The sequence below is a fragment of the Chiloscyllium plagiosum genome, unplaced genomic scaffold (genome assembly GCF_037043375.1).
Source record: "Chiloscyllium plagiosum isolate Xiang-an unplaced genomic scaffold, Cpla_swu_hap1 HiC_scaffold_32, whole genome shotgun sequence".
NCBI lineage: Eukaryota > Metazoa > Chordata > Chondrichthyes > Orectolobiformes > Hemiscylliidae > Chiloscyllium > Chiloscyllium plagiosum.
The window spans coordinates 29,418,634-29,440,779 of NW_028270170.1; the positions used below are offsets into that span (position 1 = coordinate 29,418,634).

The 22,146-nt window shown below is 39.6% G+C and overlaps 1 protein-coding gene and 1 long non-coding RNA gene across 7 annotated transcripts in view; one reads left to right on the top strand and one right to left on the bottom strand.

Moving 5' to 3' along the window:
- Window positions 1-22,146, top strand: part of LOC122539956 (uncharacterized) — a 40,310-nt gene that overhangs the window by 12,464 nt on the left and 5,700 nt on the right. For all 3 annotated transcript variants that reach the window (XR_015752506.1, XR_006309216.2, XR_006309218.2), the window contains exon 3: window positions 16,115-16,213. This is a non-coding gene — a long non-coding RNA (uncharacterized LOC122539956). The remainder of the gene's footprint in view (window positions 1-16,114; window positions 16,214-22,146) is intronic.
- LOC122539953 (anion exchange protein 2-like) overlaps window positions 8,246-22,146 on the bottom strand; it is a 90,436-nt gene continuing 76,535 nt past the window's right edge. For all 4 annotated transcript variants that reach the window (XM_043675174.2, XM_043675173.2, XM_043675178.2 and 1 more), the window contains 4 exons: window positions 16,613-16,866; window positions 14,558-14,727; window positions 13,215-13,388; window positions 8,246-10,552 (listed from right to left, as the gene is read on the bottom strand). In XM_043675174.2, coding sequence (XP_043531109.2) covers window positions 10,472-10,552; window positions 13,215-13,388; window positions 14,558-14,727; window positions 16,613-16,866 — 679 coding nt within the window. In that variant the 3' untranslated portion in view covers window positions 8,246-10,471. The remainder of the gene's footprint in view (window positions 10,553-13,214; window positions 13,389-14,557; window positions 14,728-16,612; window positions 16,867-22,146) is intronic.

Consider the following 22,146-nt stretch of genomic DNA (forward strand, 5'->3'; position numbering starts at 1 on the left):
TCAGCCTCTCCTTACAATTCAACCCCTCCAACATCCTTGCAAATCTTTTCTGAACCCTTTCAAGTTTCACAACATCCTCCCTATATAATGGGTACCAGAATTGAATGCAGTATCCCAATAGTGGCCGAACCAATGTCTTGTGGAGTTGCAACATGATGTCCCAGCACTGACTAATAAGCACAAGCATACCAAATACTTTCTTCACTACCCTGTCTACCTGTGACGCTACTTTCAAGGAAGTCTGAACCTGCACTCCAAAGTGTCTTTGTTCAGCAACACTCTCCAGGACCTAACCATTATTAACATGTTCATATTGACAGGAAATAAAGTATTTTATTATATACCAGAACATTTAGCTAGTTTGCTACTGAGTGAAGCGGGGAAGACCACACAACATGTAATGGCATCGTTTTGTGCAAACAAAACCTTTGTGAATGTACATACCACATGTTCCATAGAGGAGGAATTACAGATAATCAATATATTCATGGGCAGTGTCAACTGATGGATGGTGCTTAATATGGAATAGAATGTGGTGCAATGGAGTCCACAATCAGTTGAAGTTAATGCAGTTATTTTTAATTTTTCAGGGATGTGGACATCAGTGTCAGGGCCAGCACTTATTACCCTCTATTCATTGCCCTTGAGAAGGTGGTGATGAGCCACCTTCCTGAACAGCTTCAGTCTATGTGGTGTAGGCTGAGCAGGACTGAGATAAACATCAGAGCTGAGAGATTTGTGAGTGCTGTTGGGGATGCCTGGGGAGGTAAACTGGTAGGGAATGGGAACCTGAGGGCAAATTCAGTGCCGGGAACAGGAAGAAGAAATTTAGCAAGTGAATCTTAATTGAAGAAGTTCCAACATTTTGACACAGTACTGGTGAAGAAATAGCAGAACCTTTCCAAGGAATGGATCTGGAGGAGAACTTGCGGGTGATGGTGTCCCCATGAGTCTGCTGCCATGGTTATTCAATGTTGTAGAGGTCAGGGCATGTATGGTACTGTCAAAGGAGCCTTGGCAATTTGCAACATATATGACTGGTTGTGGATAGAGTGAGTGTTTAAAGTGCTGCTCAACTGGACTTTGTCCTGGGAGATGGAGGTTTATGATCTTTGGAAACATTGGGGAGAAACTGGATTTACACCCAAAATGGGTGGTAAGTCAGTGCAGTCTTTGTGCCTGAGCAGGGTTTAGGCTGAATTTGGCATTGGCCTTAACTACATTCAAACAGGAAGGTACAGACAACGAGGGGGCATTCAGAAACTCCCCAGTTTTTTTTATTATTCATACATGGGATGAGGATGTTGTTGGCAGGGGCGGCATTTATTGTCCTTTCCTAATTGCCCAGAGGGCAGTTAAGAGTCAAGCACATTGGTGTGGGTCTGGAGTCACATGCGAGCCAGGCCAGGTAAGGATGGCAGTTTCCTTCGCTAAAGGACATTAGTGAACCAGATGGGTTTTTCTGACAATCAGCAATGGATTCTTGGTCAACAATGGATTCATGGTCAGCAATGGATTCTTGGTCAACAATGGATTCATGGTCAGCAATGGATTCATGGTCAACAATCGAGTCTTAATCCCAAATTTTAAAAAACTGAATTAAATTGCACCAACTGCTATGGCGGGATTCAAATCCAGGTCCCCAGAACATTATCTGGGTCTCTCGATAAGCAGTCCAGCAATAATACTATAAGGCCCTTGCCTCCCCCAATACCAACACTTACACCAATGGTAGCAATTTAGTTAGTGCCAGCAGAGACCCTCAGATAAAGCTTCTAATCATCAAAGTGGCAATGTTGAAATCAGCGGGGAAGGTAGGAGCCAGGAGTGACAGCAGCCTGCACTTTATTTGCTGTCAATAACTTTCTCAGCCTATTTTCAGTGGCCTCCAGTTAGATATTACTGCTCAGCCGGCTCTTGATCCAAAATAACTAGATAGAGCTGACAGGACTTCATTTACACACTGAGATGCTCCAATCCACAGAACCCCTGGATTTAAATAACTAAACCTGTCAGTTTCAGGCAGAAACCCTGGGGATGTGAGTGTCAATGCACTCAGACAACAATCAAATACAAAAGATAATGACCCAACCGTACAAGTTTAAGATGGACAAAGCTATTCCCATTTCTTGCCCATTGAGTCTGGTGTTGACAACTGTGAATGAGGATTTCAGATGGTGAAATTAATTAGGAATAGAACATTACATGCAGTACAGGCCCTTTGGCCCTTGATGTTGCTCCGACCTGTGAAACCAATCTAAAGCCCATCTAACCTACACTATTCCATTATCATCCATATGTTTATTCAGTGACCGTTTAAATGCCCTTAATGCTGGCGAGTCCACTACTGTTGCAGACAGGGCATTCTACGCCCTTATTGTTCTGAGTAAAGAACTTACCTCTGACATCTGTCCTATATCTACCATCCCTCAATTTAATCTAACACTCATCTTACAATATTGCTATAATGTTGAAAAACTGCAAACAAAATGAATTGCTAAATACATAAAATGGAAGCATTTCGGTGGTTCATTCAACAATCAATGCCACCCCATAGGGAGGGGGTGAAGAGTAATAGGGCAGCGCTGTTAAGCCAATCGTTCTTGCACTCATTCATCCAATTTCAGGTAAAGCAACAACTGACCACCTTTCTCATAATCAAAGGCAAAATGTAACGGGTTCGGCTTCACTCATTGGTAGTGGTTGCAGAGAGTGAGCAATCATGTCTGATTCATTCCGCCAACAAAAGTCAAATATTTTAGAGTTTTTTTTATTCACAGTGCGTTACTGTTTAGCCCAGCATTTATTACCCATCCCTAACTAACCAGACGGTAATTTGAGAGTCAACCACATTGCTGTGTATCAGGAGTCATATGTAGGACAGAACAGGTAAGGACAATAGTTTCCTTCCCTAAAGGGCATGAGTGAACAGGATGCATATTTCCAACAATCAACTCATAGTCATTGTTAGATTTTTAATTCCAGATGTTCATAGGATTCGGGTTCCACCACCTGCTGTAGCAAGATTCGAACCTGGATCCTGTGATGAAGCTGCTCTTTTAATAATGTTATGCTGTTCTTGGCTTTGTTTTCAGAGAGGTCGTAAATGACACAGACTCCAAAAAGTGTGGGGTTGAAGGATTTTAAGGCCAATTTGATATTAGCTAACAGATACAGTGTCAGGCAGAAGGTCTTCAAATTTTAAAATAAACACTTGTACAGTGAAAGGGGAGTGGCCAGTTCTCCCAGCTTGGCTTTGCTCTGGTTTGGTTTGGTTTTTAAAGTAGTAGAGAAAGCTGCTGGACCCAAAGAAGAAGGACCATGCTGGTACTCTCTCTTTGAAGTCTCTCCTGTAAGACCCAATGTTTGGTTTTACCTTTTGCGCTAAGCAGTGTTTATGGGGATTGTTGCAAATATTTGGAACAGCATCATTAAGTTGGGATAACCTGTTGGGTTTTTGGATAGGTTAAGTTATTCTGTATTCTGTTTTCTTTTGTTTGTGTCCAATCGGTAATTTTGTAAATAAGTGTTTTGTGGTTTGATCAGTGGAATCTCTCCTGGCAACTAGCAAAGTTCGGGTTTGGGCTACCTTGAAATGTTTTGAAAGGTCTGGCCTGGTCCACAACAATCCCCAGAACGTTACCTTGGTCTCTGAGATATCAGTCCAGTGATAATAACACAAGGCCAATGCCTCCCTTATTTGGTGATGGTTGTAAAGTGGGAAGCTGGATACTAGACTGAGTGGGATTTGAAGCTCATGAGCTTGAACAGGCAGCCAGGAAGCAGAATGTGATTCGGGACCAGGACATGGGGGAACGACATGGACATTTGCAACAAAGTTGGGAAAATTGTGTGAGAGGGTTAATGTGGAGATTCTTGACATCAAGAATGTAAAGCTTCATTTTCCAGTTTTTATGGACCAGGCTAGATCCCCTCAAAATCTTTTAAGAAGGTAGCCCAGACCCTAACTTTTTCTTATTTTAAAGATGGTAAGTGGGTGTTCCAGGAGTGATGCATCTGGTCAAACCCCTCCACTTTAAGCAAACAGAATTTATTCAAACACTGCAGATGAAACGTGAATGATTCAATTCCCTACAGAGTGGAAACAGGCCATTCGGCCCAACAAGTCCACACCGACCCTCCGAAGAGTAACCCACCTGGACCCATTCCCCTACATTCACCACTTATGCTATAGGCAATTTATCATGGCCAAATCACCTGACCTGCACATCTTTGGACTGTGGGAGAAAACCGGAGCACCCGGAGGAAACCCATGCAGACACGGGGAGAATGTGCAAACTCCACACAGAGGGTAGCCCAAGGCTGGAATCGAACCTGGGTCCCTGACGAATCGAACTGAATCTAACCTAATCTAAAAGAAAACAGAATTTAGAATAACTTAATTGTTTGAAAATGCAACTGACTCAATGTAGCAACTTAACTAAGGAGCTGTTCAAATTCCGGTAACATCCCATAGATACACCCCTTGGCAAAAGGTAATTCAAGCTCACGTTCTTACAGGCAGGAGAGATTTCAGAGAGAGAAGACAGTCAGAAATCATCTACTAAAGCTTGGAACCTTTTTCCACTGCAAGCAGCTTCTCTGCTACAACTAAACCAAACTAGAGAAACCTGAACTGGCCGCTCCCCTGCCATTGTTAAACTAGGGTCTTCCCAGATATTTTAGCACCTCTGCTTTTACGACCTCTCTTAAAAAACTATCCAAGGACAAAATAACAGCATCATCATATCAATCAAGACCTGATTCTTGTGTTTGAGCTGCAAGAGACCTTGCATGCACGTATGGGGACCTGTGATTCTGACATTGGTGGTGTGTAAGGTGAGGTGATTCTGCAAGATAGGATTTACATGCATTTGGAGAGGCAAAGATGGATTAAAGATAGTCAGCATGGCTTTGCGTGAGGGAAATCGTGTCTCACAAACTTGGTTAAGGTTTTTGAGGTAGTTCAAAAATATTGATGAGGGCAGCAGAGTATATGTTGTTTACGTGGGATTTGGAAAGCCTTTGACAAGGTTCCAATAGACTAATTAGGAAAGTTAGATCACATGGGATTCAGGGTGAGCTTGCCAATTGAATACAAAATTGGTTTGATGGTTGGAGACAGAGAGTAGTGGTGGAGAGTTGTTTTTGGATTGGAGGGCTGTGTCCAGCAGTGTTCCGTAGCAATCAGTGCTGGATCCACTTTTGTTTGTTATTTATATAAATGATTTGGATGAGAATTTGGGAGATAGGCTAAGTAAGTTTGTTAATGACATGGAAATTCATGGTATAGTGGACAGTGAAGAAGGTTATCTAAGATTAAAAAGACGGAGTATATTTTGGGTAAGTCCAAGATATTGCATTTTGGTGAAACAAACAAGGGCAAGACTTATACAAGGTCGGAGGTGGTGTTGTAGAACTGAAAGTCCCAGGGTTCAGGTACATAATTCTTTGAAATTTGCATCATATGAGACAAGATGGTTAAGAAGGCATTTAGCCTGCTTGCCTTCATTGCTCAGATCTTTGAATATAGAAGTTGGGATGTCACGTTGAGGTTGTACAGGACTTTGGTGAGGTCTCCTCTGGAGTACTGCATACAGTTCCGGTCACTCTGCTTTGGAAGAATATTATTAAATTGGAGAAGGTTCAGAAGAGATTTAGGTTAGATAGACTGGGACTTTTTCATTGGAGCATTGGAGGTCTATAAAATCATGAGGACTGTGGATGCGCTGAATAGCAAGGATCTTTCCCCTATGGTAGGGGCATTCAATACTAAGGGGCATATATTTAAGGAGATAAGAGAAAGATTTAAAAAGGACCTGAGGGGCAATTTCTTTTTAACAGAGTGTGGTTCTTATATGGAATGTAAGAGGAAGTACATTATTTTAATGTAGGTTAAGTGTGCTGTCTTTTAAAGATTTTATGTTGACTCATTTCTGCGGGCATTTGACCTCAAAACAAGAAGACGCTTTAGCCCCTTTCAATGTTGCTTTGCTTTCAAAGATGGATAGTCCCACCAATCATATTGCAAATGTTTAAAATGTTGAAAGTGATCCTTGGAGATACTTTGACATTTTTGAATTACAAATTCTGGGATCCAGTTTTCTCTTGAAGTTGAAATAAACCACATGGCAGAGTGAATATACAAATTAAATTGAGGTCATTGCAGACCTCAGAACAACCGTAAAGAACTGAGCACATCCAAACACACTCCGAGGGTTTAATACCAGTGCCTTGAGCCTCTCCTAGTTTAATCTAAATCATACTTCCCTCTGGTTCGTATTTTTCAATGAGCTGTGACTGGGAGTTTCGCTCAGTTGACTGGATGGTTAGTTTGTGATACAGAGTGATGCCAATAATGCAGGTTAAAGTTCCATACCAGCTGTGATTACCATGAAGGACTCTGCTTCTCAACTTCTCCCCTTGCCTGAAATATGGTGACCCTCAGCAGCAGTCCTTTCTCTCTAATGACAAAGTAGCTCTAAGGCCTTGTAGGATTATGGTGACTTTATTTTTTTTCATGATTCAACTTCTGTATTTTGTAATATTTGTCAAAGCAGTGCCTGTTCCTTCTTTCCTTCCTTCTATAAACACCTGTAACACACGGCTGGCAATTTCAAAACAAAGATCAGAGATGGAATGTGGCAGTTGGTTATTTATCTCGGTGCCATATAAGGGAGTTTTTAAGGTACTATTGAGGAGATCATTGAGATGAAGGTTGCCAAGCAAACTGCTGTGACCTTTTCAGCCAACCTGGACTCCAGGAATCTAGGGAGTGAAAAGGTGAAAGACCAAATCCTGTTATATGGTGATCTGAATTTTCCAGGAAACCAAGTGCAAAGCTGTTGGTTTGCACTTGCAGCAGCTATTGATCAATCCAGCTTTGGTTAGTGATGTGCAATAAACCCAACTACATTTCTTGGTTGCAGTAAAATAGCTTGAAAGGTTATGTAACTAATCCCTAGATTATTTAAATATCCAGGCCAGGATTTTTAAATGCACTTAGCTTTCCCAACCATTCACTAAAGGCAGAATGAAACAAGGTGAGGGAACAGTAAGTATCCATTTCTCCATTCCCATAGTCTAAAAAGATCCACTTGATTCACAGTTACAGACTATTTGCGTATTATGTGTTTTGATCAAGATATTGCTTTTCTATCTGAGGAAGAAATCGCCTCTCTACCAACAATACCTATACATGTAAAATTGAATGCCACATAGTGTCCTAATGACCAAATGTGCCTCCATGTTTGGAAAACACTAATAAAGTGATCATTAAATCTGGATGATTCTATTTGGTAGAGCCCAATATTCAACCACATTGTCTTAATTCGGTCTCAAGTCTGCCTTCTGGTTGATGCACTGTAGCTACAAAGCTGAAAAAAAGAAATGGTTTCATTGAGAGCTTCTAACTCATTGAAGAGGTTAAGGCCAAGCTACATTCAGTAACCTGCTCTGAAAACCCTGCTCACGTGTTAACAGCCGTGACAACTCACAACAAAACAGCTCGGTCAATTCACAACGTTATTATAAAAGAAGTCATTTGCTCGGTTTTCCAGTGTTAAAAGATCCTTGGACTGCATCTTTCCCTCCAAAAAACTAAACACTTCCTTCTTTAGCTATACCTTACGTATCTACCAAGTATCCTCGAAATTTGGCCACTAGTTCTTGAGTTATATTGTTTACAAACAAACAGATGGATGGGTGAAAATACTATGTTTGGCCCACCTTCAGCATCGCAGGTAGTGAAGAACCAGTCAACAGTGCCCTCATGTGGTGTTTTGGTTGTTTTGAACAAATGCGGTGATGTTCTTAACTCTTAGTAACAAAAAAAAGTTTTATAAAATATATTGTAAATCTGTAAGTAGGGAACTATTTAAAACAAAACATTTTAAATATATCGGGGTACATTGAATAAGTCAATAATGATTAGGTAATAAATTGAAGCTAGAGAAAGTAAGCAAGAATCTGAAGATTATTTGTTATTTTTAGAGATATTGGGTGACTGGGATTCATTGTCCTTTTTATTTGTTCATGGGATATGGGCATCACTGGCTAGGCCAGCACTTGGTGCCTTCTCTATTTGCTCTTGAAAAAAAAAGACTGAACTGTCTTATTGAGCTGCTGTGGTTGTGTTGGTTGGGTACACCCACAGTGCCATTTTGGAGGGAGTCCCAGGATTTTCACCAAATGACAGTGAAGGATAAAGAAATGACAATGAAAGGCAAAAAAGAAGACAGTTAAAGACTGTTTAAACATATATAATCTTTATTTTTAAAAAAGTCAATACAAACTGAAAGAAGTACACCACTTAGTAATCAAAGGACTATGAATTTATCAGAAAGATGTTTTCATCTCCATCCCTTCATCTCTCAGAATCACAATATATTTTCACAAATGTTCACTATTTAATATGATGCAGGAAATCCTTTTCAATGATGCCTAAGTAAAAGTTGAATAATCTTAAATTGCATTTTTAGAAAGTGATGCAATGTTTGTGTTTTTATGGCTTGCTTTTCCTTTCTCTGAGATATCATGCAGTTAACCTGTACATGAACATCCAAACTCAAATCAGAAAATGAAGCCCAGTTAAACGCAAGGAGTTTCTCTGTTGTGTAGAGTCCAATACAGGAAACTGCTATTTCAGTCAGGCATCAACCTCCACTGTGTTGGGAAGTAGGATTCATTAATGAGAAGTGAGGGATGAATCAACAAAGTACATTTGTCAAAGGGATCAAGAGTAAAATGTGTCAGTAAGTAAACACCAAAATAAAAACAGCACGCAAAGGAATCAGGCAACCTATCTGGAACTTGACTGAAGCTAACTGCATTTTAGAAAAAAGCATCTCACTTGATTAAAATATTCGACAGAGAATATAAACTGCTTTTGTTTGGAGATGAGCCATTCATTTAAAAAAAAAAGAGCATTTATAATCTGTTGAATGAATTTTTTTTAAAGTATGAACTTTCCTTTTTTAAATGGATTGAGGAACAAATTAGTCACTGAACTGTTCCAGAGCATCACATGATACCCTGAGAGATTTAGGGGAGGGCTTGGATGGATGCTTAACCCTCTTTCACAAACCACAATAGACACGAGAGGGTTGGCAAATTTACAAACTCCGACCCCAACCTTTCATGAACTTGCCTGCATCTATGTTAAAAGCAATGGATTTGGGGGACATCTAAGTAACGCACATTGAAGAGACAAGTTGGTGATTGTGCCCTCCATGCTTGCTACCACTCCATGAACTCCCCAATGTAAATCTCCAGTCTACAAAATGCTTAAAAGGACATTTTCCATCATACGCTTGATTCAAAACTGTAAATTTCATCTGATTTCTCGAAAGTTGAATTGATAAAATAATTAGGAATAAAATAACTTACTTTACAAGGAATATTTGATTGCTTTATAGAAACTCAATAACCCAAAATGTACAATAGAGTGAAAATTTAAATGTTCTGAGCTTACCCTGTAAAATGATAGGAGAACATATTTAAAAAATAACATTCTATTGGATTTACAATTGCACATTTGGAATATAATGTAATTGACAGCAATAACTCTTCAATATCATTATCTAGAGCCACAGTAACATTATTTATGATTGAACAAAAACAGAAGTTGCCAGAGAAACTCAGCAGGAGTGGCAGCATCTGTGAGGAGAAATCAGAGTTAACATTTTCAGTCCAGTGACCATTTATCAGATGAAGGATCTGATGAAGGGTCACCACACTTGAAAGGTTAACTCTGCTTTCTCCCCACTGATGCTGCCAGACCTGCTGAATGTCTCCAACAATTTCTGTTTTTTGTTCCTGGTCTTCAGCATCTGCAGTTCTTTGTTTTACATTATTTGGGATGCAACTGGAATCAAAATGGGCAATGGCATTAGTAAGTTGGGTTCAAATGGAACCAACAATTAATATTTAAAATTCCATTTGTGCCCTGGTTTAAACAGAGAAAACTGCAGAGTCTTTGAGCAAGTGGTATAAATTTTTATTTCTTGTCAATGAGTCTCTGAAGTTGTCTTTTAAATTTGGGGAAAGAGTGATCAGATTTCGGAATCAGTTTGCCATGATCATAATGTGTTTTCATTTAGCCCCAACTACCTGCTGGTCTTGTAATTTGATACAAAAACAGAATTTGCTGGAAAGGTGCAGCAGGTCTGGCAGCATCTTGAAGAGAAATCAGAGTTAACATTTCAGGTCTGGTGACCCTTTCTCAGCAATCTGAGCACTTCTTTTGGTTTTTATCTTGTAATTTGATCTTTGTACATCTTTAAAGCTAAGACTAAAATAAGCATTGATTATGTAATTAGAAAATTAGACTAGAGTCATTCGTCATCATCTTTGGCTATTAAGCAGATTTTCCTTAACTAACAAAGAAGAATAAGTAAGACGAAGGTGAGTGTTTCTGTTGTCTTGTAAGCCGCCATTTGCAAAGTTCTGTCCTTGTAAGGGCCTGACATCCTCAATTTGGCATCATTGTCTCATCATAAACGTCCTTTCCTTCCTTCTCATCAAAGGTAGGTTCTGCTTCATCACTATCCAACTGCAAATCAAACAAATCAAAGCATTGTTACTTCATTGAATTCCAAGTTGGATATATATTCTGCCATCTTGATGCACCTGTGGGTCCCACCATTTTATTGAAAGGCACGTTATCAACTTGCTATCCACATTGAAAACATAAAAGCTCAAAATCAGACAGCATCAAACAGGAATTGACATCTCAAGTGTTCGACCTGATGTCAATTTTGGAAGCTACTATAAATGAAGAGCTTTTTAAAAAGAATGCAAAAATAGGGAAGAAAAATGCATTTGTAGTAAAATGAAAATATACTATCAGAAAATTAGCCAAAGAAATATAATTTTAAGTCATTGGGTGACAAGCAGAAATCTTGAAAAGGCAGCAGTTATATTAACTGGGGGCAAAGAAGGCATAATGAGAGAAATCAAAAACAAAATGACACATACAAAATACAAGGAATGTGCGAGTTAAAGGAGTTTAGGCAGAAAGGAAAGAAAGATAATTCGGTGGAGGAAGGAAAGCAGGTTCTTACAAGGCTGTGACCACAGTATCTGTGATGTTCCAATAAGGTCCCAAACTAAGCATCAGTATGCTGTCTACCTATCTTTAGAAACACTGTCACCCCTTTCCCTATTATTAGCACCTATTGCTAGAGGAAATATAAGAGCAATAATTAGGGTCTGAGAGAATCAATGTAAATAATGCTGACAGAGGCTAGAAAGGTAACAAGTTCATGAACTTATACAGAGCTTCATTTTAACAGTGTAAAACTGCAAGGATAGAGGAGTCAGACAATGAGAGGGATGGAGAATTTAAATGGTAAGTCAACAGGGAACTTGGAATGTGTGGGAATATGAACAGAATGAAAATGCTCAACAAAGCCATAATCTAGTCATGGTTTGTTTACCCCTGTGTTAAAAGGAAGCACATGATGAGGATATGAATAAGTATCTCAGGATGTCATTAAAAAAAGCAATAAATGTGGGTGACTTTAATCTTATATTGATTGGGGTTAATCAAATTGGAAAGGCTCCATACTATTTCATATACAGAAATAAATTCATAGAATGCTTTGGAAATAATTCTGTAGAGCATGGAAGCAGGCTATCTTTATCTGATAATGGTTAATGAGACAGGTTTAATAAATGACTTTAAAATAAAAGATCCCTTGGGAAGTAGTCATCATTACATGATATAATTTAATATTCAGTTCAAGAGTGAGAAACCTGGGTTGGAAACTTAAATAAGGGGAATTTCAATGAAATGAGGATAGAGTTAGCTAAAGTCAACTGTGGATTGATAATTAGAAATGGGAGTATACCAATGGTTCTTAAAGGGAGTATTGCAGATCACCACTGGAAGGGAAAGTTTATTCAAATATTTAGCCAAAATTTTGTTGTTTCTGATTTTGGGTCTTGTTTCAGTTTTAGTAATGTCAATGGAACATTTTGTTTTTAGGTTTGCCAATTAATTGCTAATACTGAAGCAAATTTTTCTCATAAAAATTGATATTCATAAAGTACAATGACAAATCAACATAATTTAATTTAAAAATGACCTTTATGGGTCTCAACAACAGAAAAACCTAAACCTAATTATCCACTACCTTTTCTGAGTTCCAGGACATGGCAGAAAGGATTTAACAAGGAGAAGGAGACTTTTCCAATGTAAAATTGCTTCCATTTTAAGTATGTAACCCTAATATTGAGCAGATGTCTCAATGAGAACAAACAAGAGGAGGTTGAAACTTTTTCTCCATCAAAATACATAAAAGTTCCCTCAAGCAGATAAAAAGAGTCAACGTATGCCTGGTTCATAAAGAATGGACAGGAGAAACCTGTCTTCTATAGTTCATAAACAAACACTTTGGTTCAACTCAACTATGCTGACCAGATATCCAAAATTATCCATTTGTCAGTACTTGGCCCATTCCCCTCTAGACCCTTCCTATTCATGTACCCACCCCCAGATGCCTTTTCAATGTTGTACCAGTCTCCATCACCTGGTTCTGGATCAGTGGTGCTGGAAGAGCACAGCAATTCAGGCAGCATCCATCACGTCCACTGGCAGCTTATTCCACACATGCACCAACTTCTGCATGAAAATGTTGCCCTTTTAAATCTTTCCCCTCTCACCTTAAATCTATGTCCTCTAGCTTTGGACTGCACTAACCTGGGGAAAAGATCTTGACTACTCACCCTATCCATGCCCCTTGAGATTTTATAAACCACTATAAGGTCAGTGTCAGCCTCTCACGCTCCAGGGAAAATAGCCTCAGCTATTCAATTGCCATTCTGTTGGACGTATTCCTGGAAGTTTCATCACCTGACCATTCATTTCCAATTGTCCACCTTCACTGATGGACCAACACACCTATGAATCAAAGTGTGCTGCCTGCCCAGGGTAATTGAAAGGTACATAAACTCTGTTACTCAATTAGATGAATTGTCAGTTCATATTATTACAGCTAGCAAACAAAATTGATCAAACACATTATTTTTAAAACTAATATTTTCAAAGTGATTCTTCTCTCTTTTAGTTGTAATGGTGTCGAGAAGATTAACATTTAATTCTTCATCAGATGCCAAACTATTGTTCCTGTGGATTTTGGCACTCGAGGCTAATACCACCTTGCAGGAGGAAAGTTCAGAAGGCTTTCTTACTTAGGTATTTAAATACTTACACTTTTCATCTCTACTTTCGTGAAGATCTTGTTGAGTACAAACATCCTGAAGGGAACGGTCAGGATGAGCACGAAGGGGAAAGCCAAGGCTGCAACAGACTTGTTGATTGCCCACAGAATTGCAATGCATAGGATCTGAATGAAAGTAAACAGGTGCATACGCCTGGTTCGAACCTAGAGAACAAACATTGAAATTTTGAAGTCATTTCAGGAAGAATCCAAAGCCTTTAACATTCAGTCTGTGAGAAATGATCTTGTTAAAAAATAAGTTCCTTTCCTTTTTTGCAAGTTATTCTAGATCAGATTGTCATTGACTTTGCTGGTAGCCTGGAAAGAAAGTGCGATACTCATAATGTCCTATTTTGTAAGCAATAGATGGGGCCAGCCATTCACTGCACTTGTCATTGAAAGTTCTAAGTGAGTTTGTGCTGAATATCCTGTAATTAAGAGAGTGATCTTGAAGCAAAAGCCTCAGAGGAGTTCTGAGATCTATGTGAAAAAGGCAAGCATTTTTTTAATCAAGTGCTTCAGGAAGGGCATTCATTTTGAACCAGAAACAAGTTAGAATGTTTAATCTATGCCCAAGCATGTACAGAAATCAAAATAAAGAGTGAAAGGAAGATAGGATGAACAGAAACAGTGTGATAAAAGTGACAGATAGGAAAAGTAAAAACAAATTTATTTATGTTAATTTTTAGAGATCTCAATAATTAAAATCTGAAGGAATGAAGCTTTCTATTTGTAACAATTAATTTTCAGTATCAAAAAGTTTGTAGGAAATGAATTAAGGCCTTTTCCACACTGCTAAAAATTAGTGGAATAGACAAGTCCTCATTAATTCTGATGAATTTAGTGGTATCTACCCATAAGAACTGCAGCTTCAAGCTGTTCAAAGTATTTCAATACCAAGTCTCTTATTGCGATACCAGCATAATGACTAGAGAATTAGGCCAAATTAAACAACTATTTACTGACTTTGGATCTTAACTGCACATTGGTGTTTGCACAAAGTTTCTATCTACTTTACACTTGGCAGTAAGCCTTACTGTTATATCTAAAATAATTCTGATCCATTGTGATCAATATCTGCCTCTTCAGCAGATCACGTGTGATGCTGGAAAAGCACGGCAGGTCAGGCAGCATCCCAGGATCAGGAGAATCGATGTTTCAGGCAAAAACCTTCATCAGGAAGCTGAATGAATTTTGCCTGAAACATCGATTCTCCTGCTCCTCAGATGCTGCTGTGCTTTTCCAGCACCACACTCTCAACTCTAAACCCCAGCATCTGCAGTCCTCACTTTCGCCTCTTTGGTAGATCATACTCGTTGAATGCAAGAACTAACCTTGCGGACATAGACGCAGTCTGGGTGGTACTTAGGTGGGACCAGGAACAGGAGTATTCGATCAAATAGCTGAATTCCATTCAAAGATGTCACTCCCATGTACAAAAAGATTCCAAACAGAACAGCAAGTGGGATCATACGCAAAACAGGTCCGATCAAAATAGACAAACCTGCAAAATTAAACCATTCAACATATTGAGAGAACATTTAATGGATTGATTTACAACCAAGTTTTATACTTGTTTGCCTAAATAATTGATTCACAATTTGCAGGGAGTGGTCAGATGAGAGAGCTATTGGTGCAAAGTGATGGATACTATTGGTTTCTTACTGCTCTGCCAGTCAAAATAAAGTCTTTGTTATTCAGTACTTGGTCTTATACACATTGTCAGCTCATTGATGTCTGAACACTGACAACTTTTCCATTTTCAGAAAACTATTAATTGACCTTTTTAGAAACTTGAAGGGGTTACAAGTGAATGTACAGTGCTGTTTGTGACATGTTGCTGTGTGCAAATCAGCTAAAACAAAGTACATTGCAACAATAACTACACTTCAGAGTAACTTCTTCATACTGTAAATTGCTTGGGACCTCTTAAGTTTGTGAAAATTATAAAAGGAATGCAAGACTTTATATTTGTTGCACAATTAAAAAAAAGCATAACGTTTCTCTGGTGCTTCAAACAACATGTGACCTTGACCCAATATCTTGTTTCTGATTTTGATGCTGTCGCTAAGTGCAAAATGGCCACTATTTTCACCTACATAACTGCATGCTAAAGCAGTTAATTTTTGGGAAGTACCTTAGGTGACTCTGTGATTAGATGAGGTACTGTTGTACAATGTGCAATTATCATAGTTCCAATTGCACAACACAATAAATTTTCGGTTTGCTCACAGCTACCTGACAAAACCTCTGCTCGTACTGCAATTGTCATGAATTGGAGGTATAATAGTACATATTTTGTAAAGGAAGTTAATATGGATGCAACAAATCTTAGGAATGGCTTCCAGTAGCCCATTTACCTTCCCTTATGGATTCAATAGACATTGGAACAAAGTATACTTATCTCTAGAAAAATCTCTGGACACATTGCAAATTCAATGAACATATCCAAGAGTGAATGAAAATTCACGATAATGGTTTCCCTGGAGGTGTGAGTACATCACAAAAAGTCTGAAAGATTGAGCTCCCTCTGTACTAATAACTGAAACAGTTAAATGGCTAATTATCTTGAATAAAAGATAATGAGTGGGACTCCACTCCAGATCTAGGCTAAACCAATACCTAATGCGGAAGCATGATACAATAGCTTGGGCATTTTTAAGTTTGGAACTCATTAAGAAATCTGGCTCTAAGTAGACATTCTGAGGAGAATTTATTATGAAAGAAATAACCACAGCTTCTCAACAGGTAGATAAAGAAAGGTAGAGAATAGCTATACTGATCCAAGCTATCACAAACTAAAGAATTTGAATGAAAAGTCCCCGGTTTCAAAATGTTTACTCTGCTTTCTACCCTTGGATCTTGCTAGATCGTTTCTGCTTTTGTTTCAGAACTCCAGCATCCACAGTTCTTATTTTTATGAAGAGCTACAACCTGTACAGATCTAAAAATGAAACAAAACAACATCCACTCACTCATGAACAACAAATGTAAGCATGCACAACAAATGTTTAATGCATGTATTCCAAAAATTATTAACCTTATACTGTTATTTGTCTTAGAATATAAATTATTATCAATGACCCTGTGACTGATCTCTCAGGTCATAAGTGCTTCTAAGCGATGTCAACCTGCAAAACAACTTACTGAGTAATGCATCTGAAAGATAGGCTTGCTGCAGTAAAGATCTAAAAAAAATCCTTTGAAGAATTATCAAGAATGCAGCTGTACAACATGCACTGAGTTAAAAATCACTCAACAGCAGGTTATAGTCCAACAGCATCCAAATAAACCTGTTGGATGATAACCTCGGGTTTAACTTGGTCCACCCTAGTCCAATACCAGCTCCTCATATCACAATGTACACTGACTAATTTGTTCTTACTCACCCACTAGAATAGCAACCATAAGTCCAGTTATTCTCTGTTCCTTTACTTCTTGAATCTGGGGTTTATCACCTGGTGCAACAGATTTGCTCATCACAGTTAAGGCATTAGCATGAGTAACTGTCCTCACGGTGGCAGCACTGAGCCAAGGGACTCCAAAAATGGCACTAATTCCTCCCATTACCACAATCAACAGCAAGTCCACATGGAATCCAGAGCCTTTCACCAGCTTCCGATCTGCTTTACTAATGATAAGTCTGAAAGAGAAACAAACCAGTTAGATGGTTGCATTTTAAGAGCAATTTGGAATCACTATTCACACAAGGAACCATTTATTTAGTGATTATAACCAGAGATAATCATTCTGAAATGGCTACCTTACTTTGTAACATATGGGGTTAATGTCTGTACATTAGATGTGAGAGTACATTATAACTGATATCAGATCACATGGAATTGGAACCTGAGTAAAGAAGGTTATAAATGAAGACCTACTGAACTAGTCAATGTTTATTAGTGTGCAGTAGTTTGGTGTCCAATTTATGCCTGTCTAAGGCTCCTCGAATCTGCTCATATTATTTATGAAAGGACAATGTAGTGTGACCATACAAGAAGATAGTAGGGAGGGTCTTCAAACTTAGACAAATTAGTAGGTTTTATAAAGAAGAGAGGAAGGTCAAAAGACTTAGGGATGGATTTCCACAGCATTATCCCGGCTGGTTGAAAGGCCACCAAAGGCTACCATTAAAGAGAAATAAATAACACGGTAGATCAGAATGAAACAAATGGAGGTCTGTGTGATGCATGGTTATGGGGCAGTGGGGTTTACAGAGATGGAAATGTACAAAGGACTAACAAATATAAAGGAATTTAAACATAAGGATAAGCATTTTAAATTTGAATTTGGAGGGATTGAAACTAGATCAATAATGAAGGGACAGGAACATAGAAACATAGAAGATAGGAGCACGAGGAGGGCATTCAGTCCTTTGAGCCTGCTCTGCCATTCATCACAATCATGGCTGATCATCCAACTCAATATCCTAATCCTGCTTTCTCCCTATAACCTTTGGTCCCATTTGCCCCAAGTGCTACTTCTAGATGCCTCTTGAAGACATCCAATGTTTAGGCATCGACTACTTCCTGAGGTAATGAATTCCACAGACTCACCACTCTTTGGGTGAAGAAATGTCTCCTCATCTCCATCCTAAATGGTCCACGCTGACCCCTGGTTCTAGCCACACCCACTATCATGAACATCCTCACTGCATTTACCCTGTCTAGTCCTGTTAGAAATTTATAAGTCTCTATGAGACCGCCTTGTACTCATCTGAATTCCAGTGAAAAGAATCCTAACCTGATCAATCTCTCCTCATACATCAGTCCCGCCATCCCCAGAATCAGCCTGGTAAAAATTCACTGACTCCCTCAAGAGCAACAGTATCCTTCCTCAGAAAAGGAGACCAAAGCTGCACACAATATTCTAGGTGTGGAGAAAGTGAGGTCTGCAGATGCTGGAGATCAAAGTTGAAACTTTATTGCTGGAACAGCACAGCAGGTCAGGCAGCATCCAGGGAACAGGAGATTCGACGTTTCGGGCACAGGCCCTTCTTCAGGAATGAGCCTGAAGAATATTCTAGGTGTGGCCTCACCAAGGCTGATGTAAGATGAATGCTTATTTCAAACCCACTGACTCCCACACCTCCCCCTGTAAAAACACGATCTCTTACTCCCAATTCCTACGCCTCTGCAGTATCTGCTCCCAGGAGGAACAATTCCACTCCAGGACATCCCAGATGGCCTCCTATTTCAAGGACCACAATTTCCCCTCCCATGTGGTCAAAAACGCCCTCCAGCACATTTCCTCCATTTCCCACAGCTCTGCCCTTGAACCCTTCCAACCACAACAAAGACAGAACCCCACTGGTCCTCACCTTCCACCCCACTAATTTTCAGGTACAGCACATTATCCTCCACCATTTCTGCCACATACAATCAGATCCCACCACCCACCAACCACCCTCCACACCCACCACCTTCTCTTGCCACTGAAAGAAGTGTAAAACCTGTGCCCAGACCTCCCTCCTTCACCTCTGTCCAAGGCCCTGAAGGATCTTTTCACATCCAGCAGAGGTTTACCTGCACATCCAAACACCTCATCTTCTGTGTCTGTTATTCTTGATGCAATCTCCTCTACATTGGGGAGACCAGGACTCCAACTCACAGAATATTTCTGGGAACACGCACCAACCAATCCCATCGCCCTGTGGTTGACCACTTCAACTCTCTCTCCCAGTCTCCCAAGGACATGCAAGTCCTGGGTCTCCTCCACCACCAAATCCAAGCCAGCCAACAACTGGAGAAAGAATGCCTCATCTTCCACCTTGGGACTCTCCAACCAGATGTCATCAACATTGATTTCACTAGTTTCGTTATCTCCCCTCACCCTACCTCACCCAGATACAACTGTCCAACTCAGCATCATCCTCTTGCACTGTTCGACCTGTCCATCTTCCTTCCCACCTATCCATTCCACTCTCCCCTCAGACCTATCACTATCAATCCCCACCTGCATCTGCCTAACTCCTTCCCAGCTATCTTGCCCTGCCCCCATCCTCACCTTCCTATTTATCTCTCAGCCCCCTTCCCCACCTTCCCCCTTGCCCACATTCCTGATGAAGGGCTAATGCCCGAAACGTTGATTCTCCTGCTCGTCGGTTCTGTCTGACCTGCTGTGTTTTTCCAACACCACACTTTTGAACTCAGATCTCCAGCATCGTCACTTTCTCCTCCTCACCAAGGTTCTGTATAACTACAACGAGACATCCCTGTACTTGAAACCTCTCGCAATGAAGGCCAACATACCATTTTCCTTCTTTACCATTTGTTGCACCTGCATGCTTACCTTCAGCGACTGGTGCACAAGGACACCCAGGTCCAATTGCACACTCCCCTCTCCCGATTTACAACCATACAGGTAGTAATCTGCCTTCTTGCTTTTGCTTCCAAAGTAAATAACCTCATATTTATCCAACTTATACTATATCTGTCATTGATTTGCCCACTCACCCAACCTGTTCAGATCATGCTGAAGGATCTCTGTGTTCTCGTCACAGTTCACCCTCCTACCCAACTTGCTATCAACTGCAAACTTTGAGATGTTACATTTTGTTCCCTCATCCAAATGATTAACATATATTGTGAAAAGCTGGGATCCTAGCACCCATCCCTGCGGCACCCCACTAGTTACTGCCTGCCAATTTGGAAAGGACCCATTAATTCCTACTCGTTGTTCCCCCTCTGCCAACCAGTCTCCTATCCATCTCAATACACTTCCACAAATCCCATGCACTTTAATCTTGCACAAAAATCACTTATTTGGGACTTTGTCAAACACTTTCTGAAAGTCCAAATATACCACATCGACTGGCTCCCCCTTGTGAATTCTACTAGTTACATCTTCATAGAATTCCAACAGATTTGTCAAGCATAATTTCCCTTTCATAAATCCATGCTGACTCTGTTTGATTCTGCCACTGTCTTCTAAATACTCCACTATAAATTCCTTGATAATGGATTAGAGAATTTTCCTCACTACCAATATTAGGCTTACTGGTTTTTAATCCTCTGGTTTTCCTTTACCTCCCTTTTTGAATATTGAAGTAACATTAGCTACCCTCCAATTTGCAGGGATTCTTCCAGAGTCTATAGAATCCTGGAAGATGACCACCAATACATCCATTATTTCTATAGCCACTTCCTTAAGTACTCTGGGATGTAGATTATCAGGCCTTAGGGATTTATTTGCCTTCAATCCCCTCAATTTTCCCAGCACCATTTCTCTACTAATATTGATCTTCCTCAGTTCTTCCCTCCCACTAAATCTTGCACTCTCCAACATTTCTGGTATGATTTGTGTCCTCTTTTGTGAAGACAGAGCCAAAGTATGTATTCAGGTGCTCAGCCATTTTTTTGTCCCCTGTTACACATTTCCCCATTTCTGTCTGTAGGGGACCTAAGTTTGTTTTCACTAATCTCTTTCTCTTCATGTACCTATAGAAACTCTTAGTGTCAGTCTTTATATTCCCTGCAAGCTTACTTTAGTACTGTATTTTCCCCTTTTTAATCAGTTCCTTGGTTGAATTTTTGTTGAATTTTAAACTGTTCCCAATCCTTAGACCTATTGTTTTTCTTGACCAGTGTATATACTATCTCTTTGTAATCCATGGATTAGCCCTCTTACCCATTTTGCTTTTGTGCTAATGTTGAATTGGTGTGGACTAGGATACAAGTAGAAGGGCTTTGGATAAATTGAAATCTATGGGAGACTGGCCTGCTGAGCATGGGAATGGTTGAATCTGGAGGTAGCAGATGTATAGATGAGAGAACATAAACCAGAAGTGTGACAGAAAGTGAAGAATTGGTAAATAATGCCAGTGTTTTCAATTGTTCCAAACAATTATTAAAATAATCAATAAATAAACCTAATGATCTCATCATAATCTAATATTTTTCTGATAATTTTAGATTCAAAGATACATCCCTTTGTAGAATCATAAAATCCTTACAGTGTGGAAAGAGGCCATTCAGCTCATTGAGTCTACACTGACCCTTCAAGGAGCATCCCACCCTATTCCTAAAACCTGCATTTTCCATGGTTAATTCACCTAACCTGCACTTCCTTGGACACGTTGGGACAATTTAGCATGGCCAATCCACTTAACTTGCGCATCAATGATTTTGTAGTACAAAGGAATTTGAAAGAAAACGATAATGGACAGTGGATAATGCCATTTCTCATCCTGACTTTCAGCTGTAGTCCTTCAAAGAACTTTGCAGGTTCTATTTTCAGTCATAGCTCATTCAACATGAATGAGCGAGGGATTGAACATGACGTTGGCTTTTGAACTCAGTTTTTACTGTGAAGGAAGAAATAGAGGCTAGAGAAATCAGTGAAATAAATATTGATATTTTGAATACAGGTCACATTACAGAAGAGGAATTGCTGGAGGTATTAGAAAATATAAAGGTGGATAAATCTCTGGGACCTGATCTGGGTATACCAAGAGGTTGTGGGAATTTAGTGAGGAAATTGCGAGGCCCCTTGCAGAAATATTTGTATCATCTATAAACATGGAAGAGGGGCCAGATGACTGAGGAGTGGCTTTGTTTAAGAAAGGGTGTAAGGAGAAATCTGGGAATGAGAGACCTGTGAGTCTGACATCGGTAGTGGGTAAGCTGTTGGAGATGATTTGAAAGATCGGATTTATATGCATTAGAGAGGCAAGGAATGATTAGGGATAGTCAGCCTGGTTTTGTGCAAGGGAAATCATGTCTCACAAACTTGAATGAGTTTTTTGAGAAAATAACAAAGAAGATTGATGAGGGCAGACTGGTAGACTTTGTTTACTTGGATTTTACTAAAGCCTTTGATAAGGGTCTGCATGGTAGACTAATCAGTAAAGTTAGATCACATGGGATTTGGGGTAAGCTTGCCAATTTAGATACAAAATTGGCTTAATGGCAGGAGACAGAGA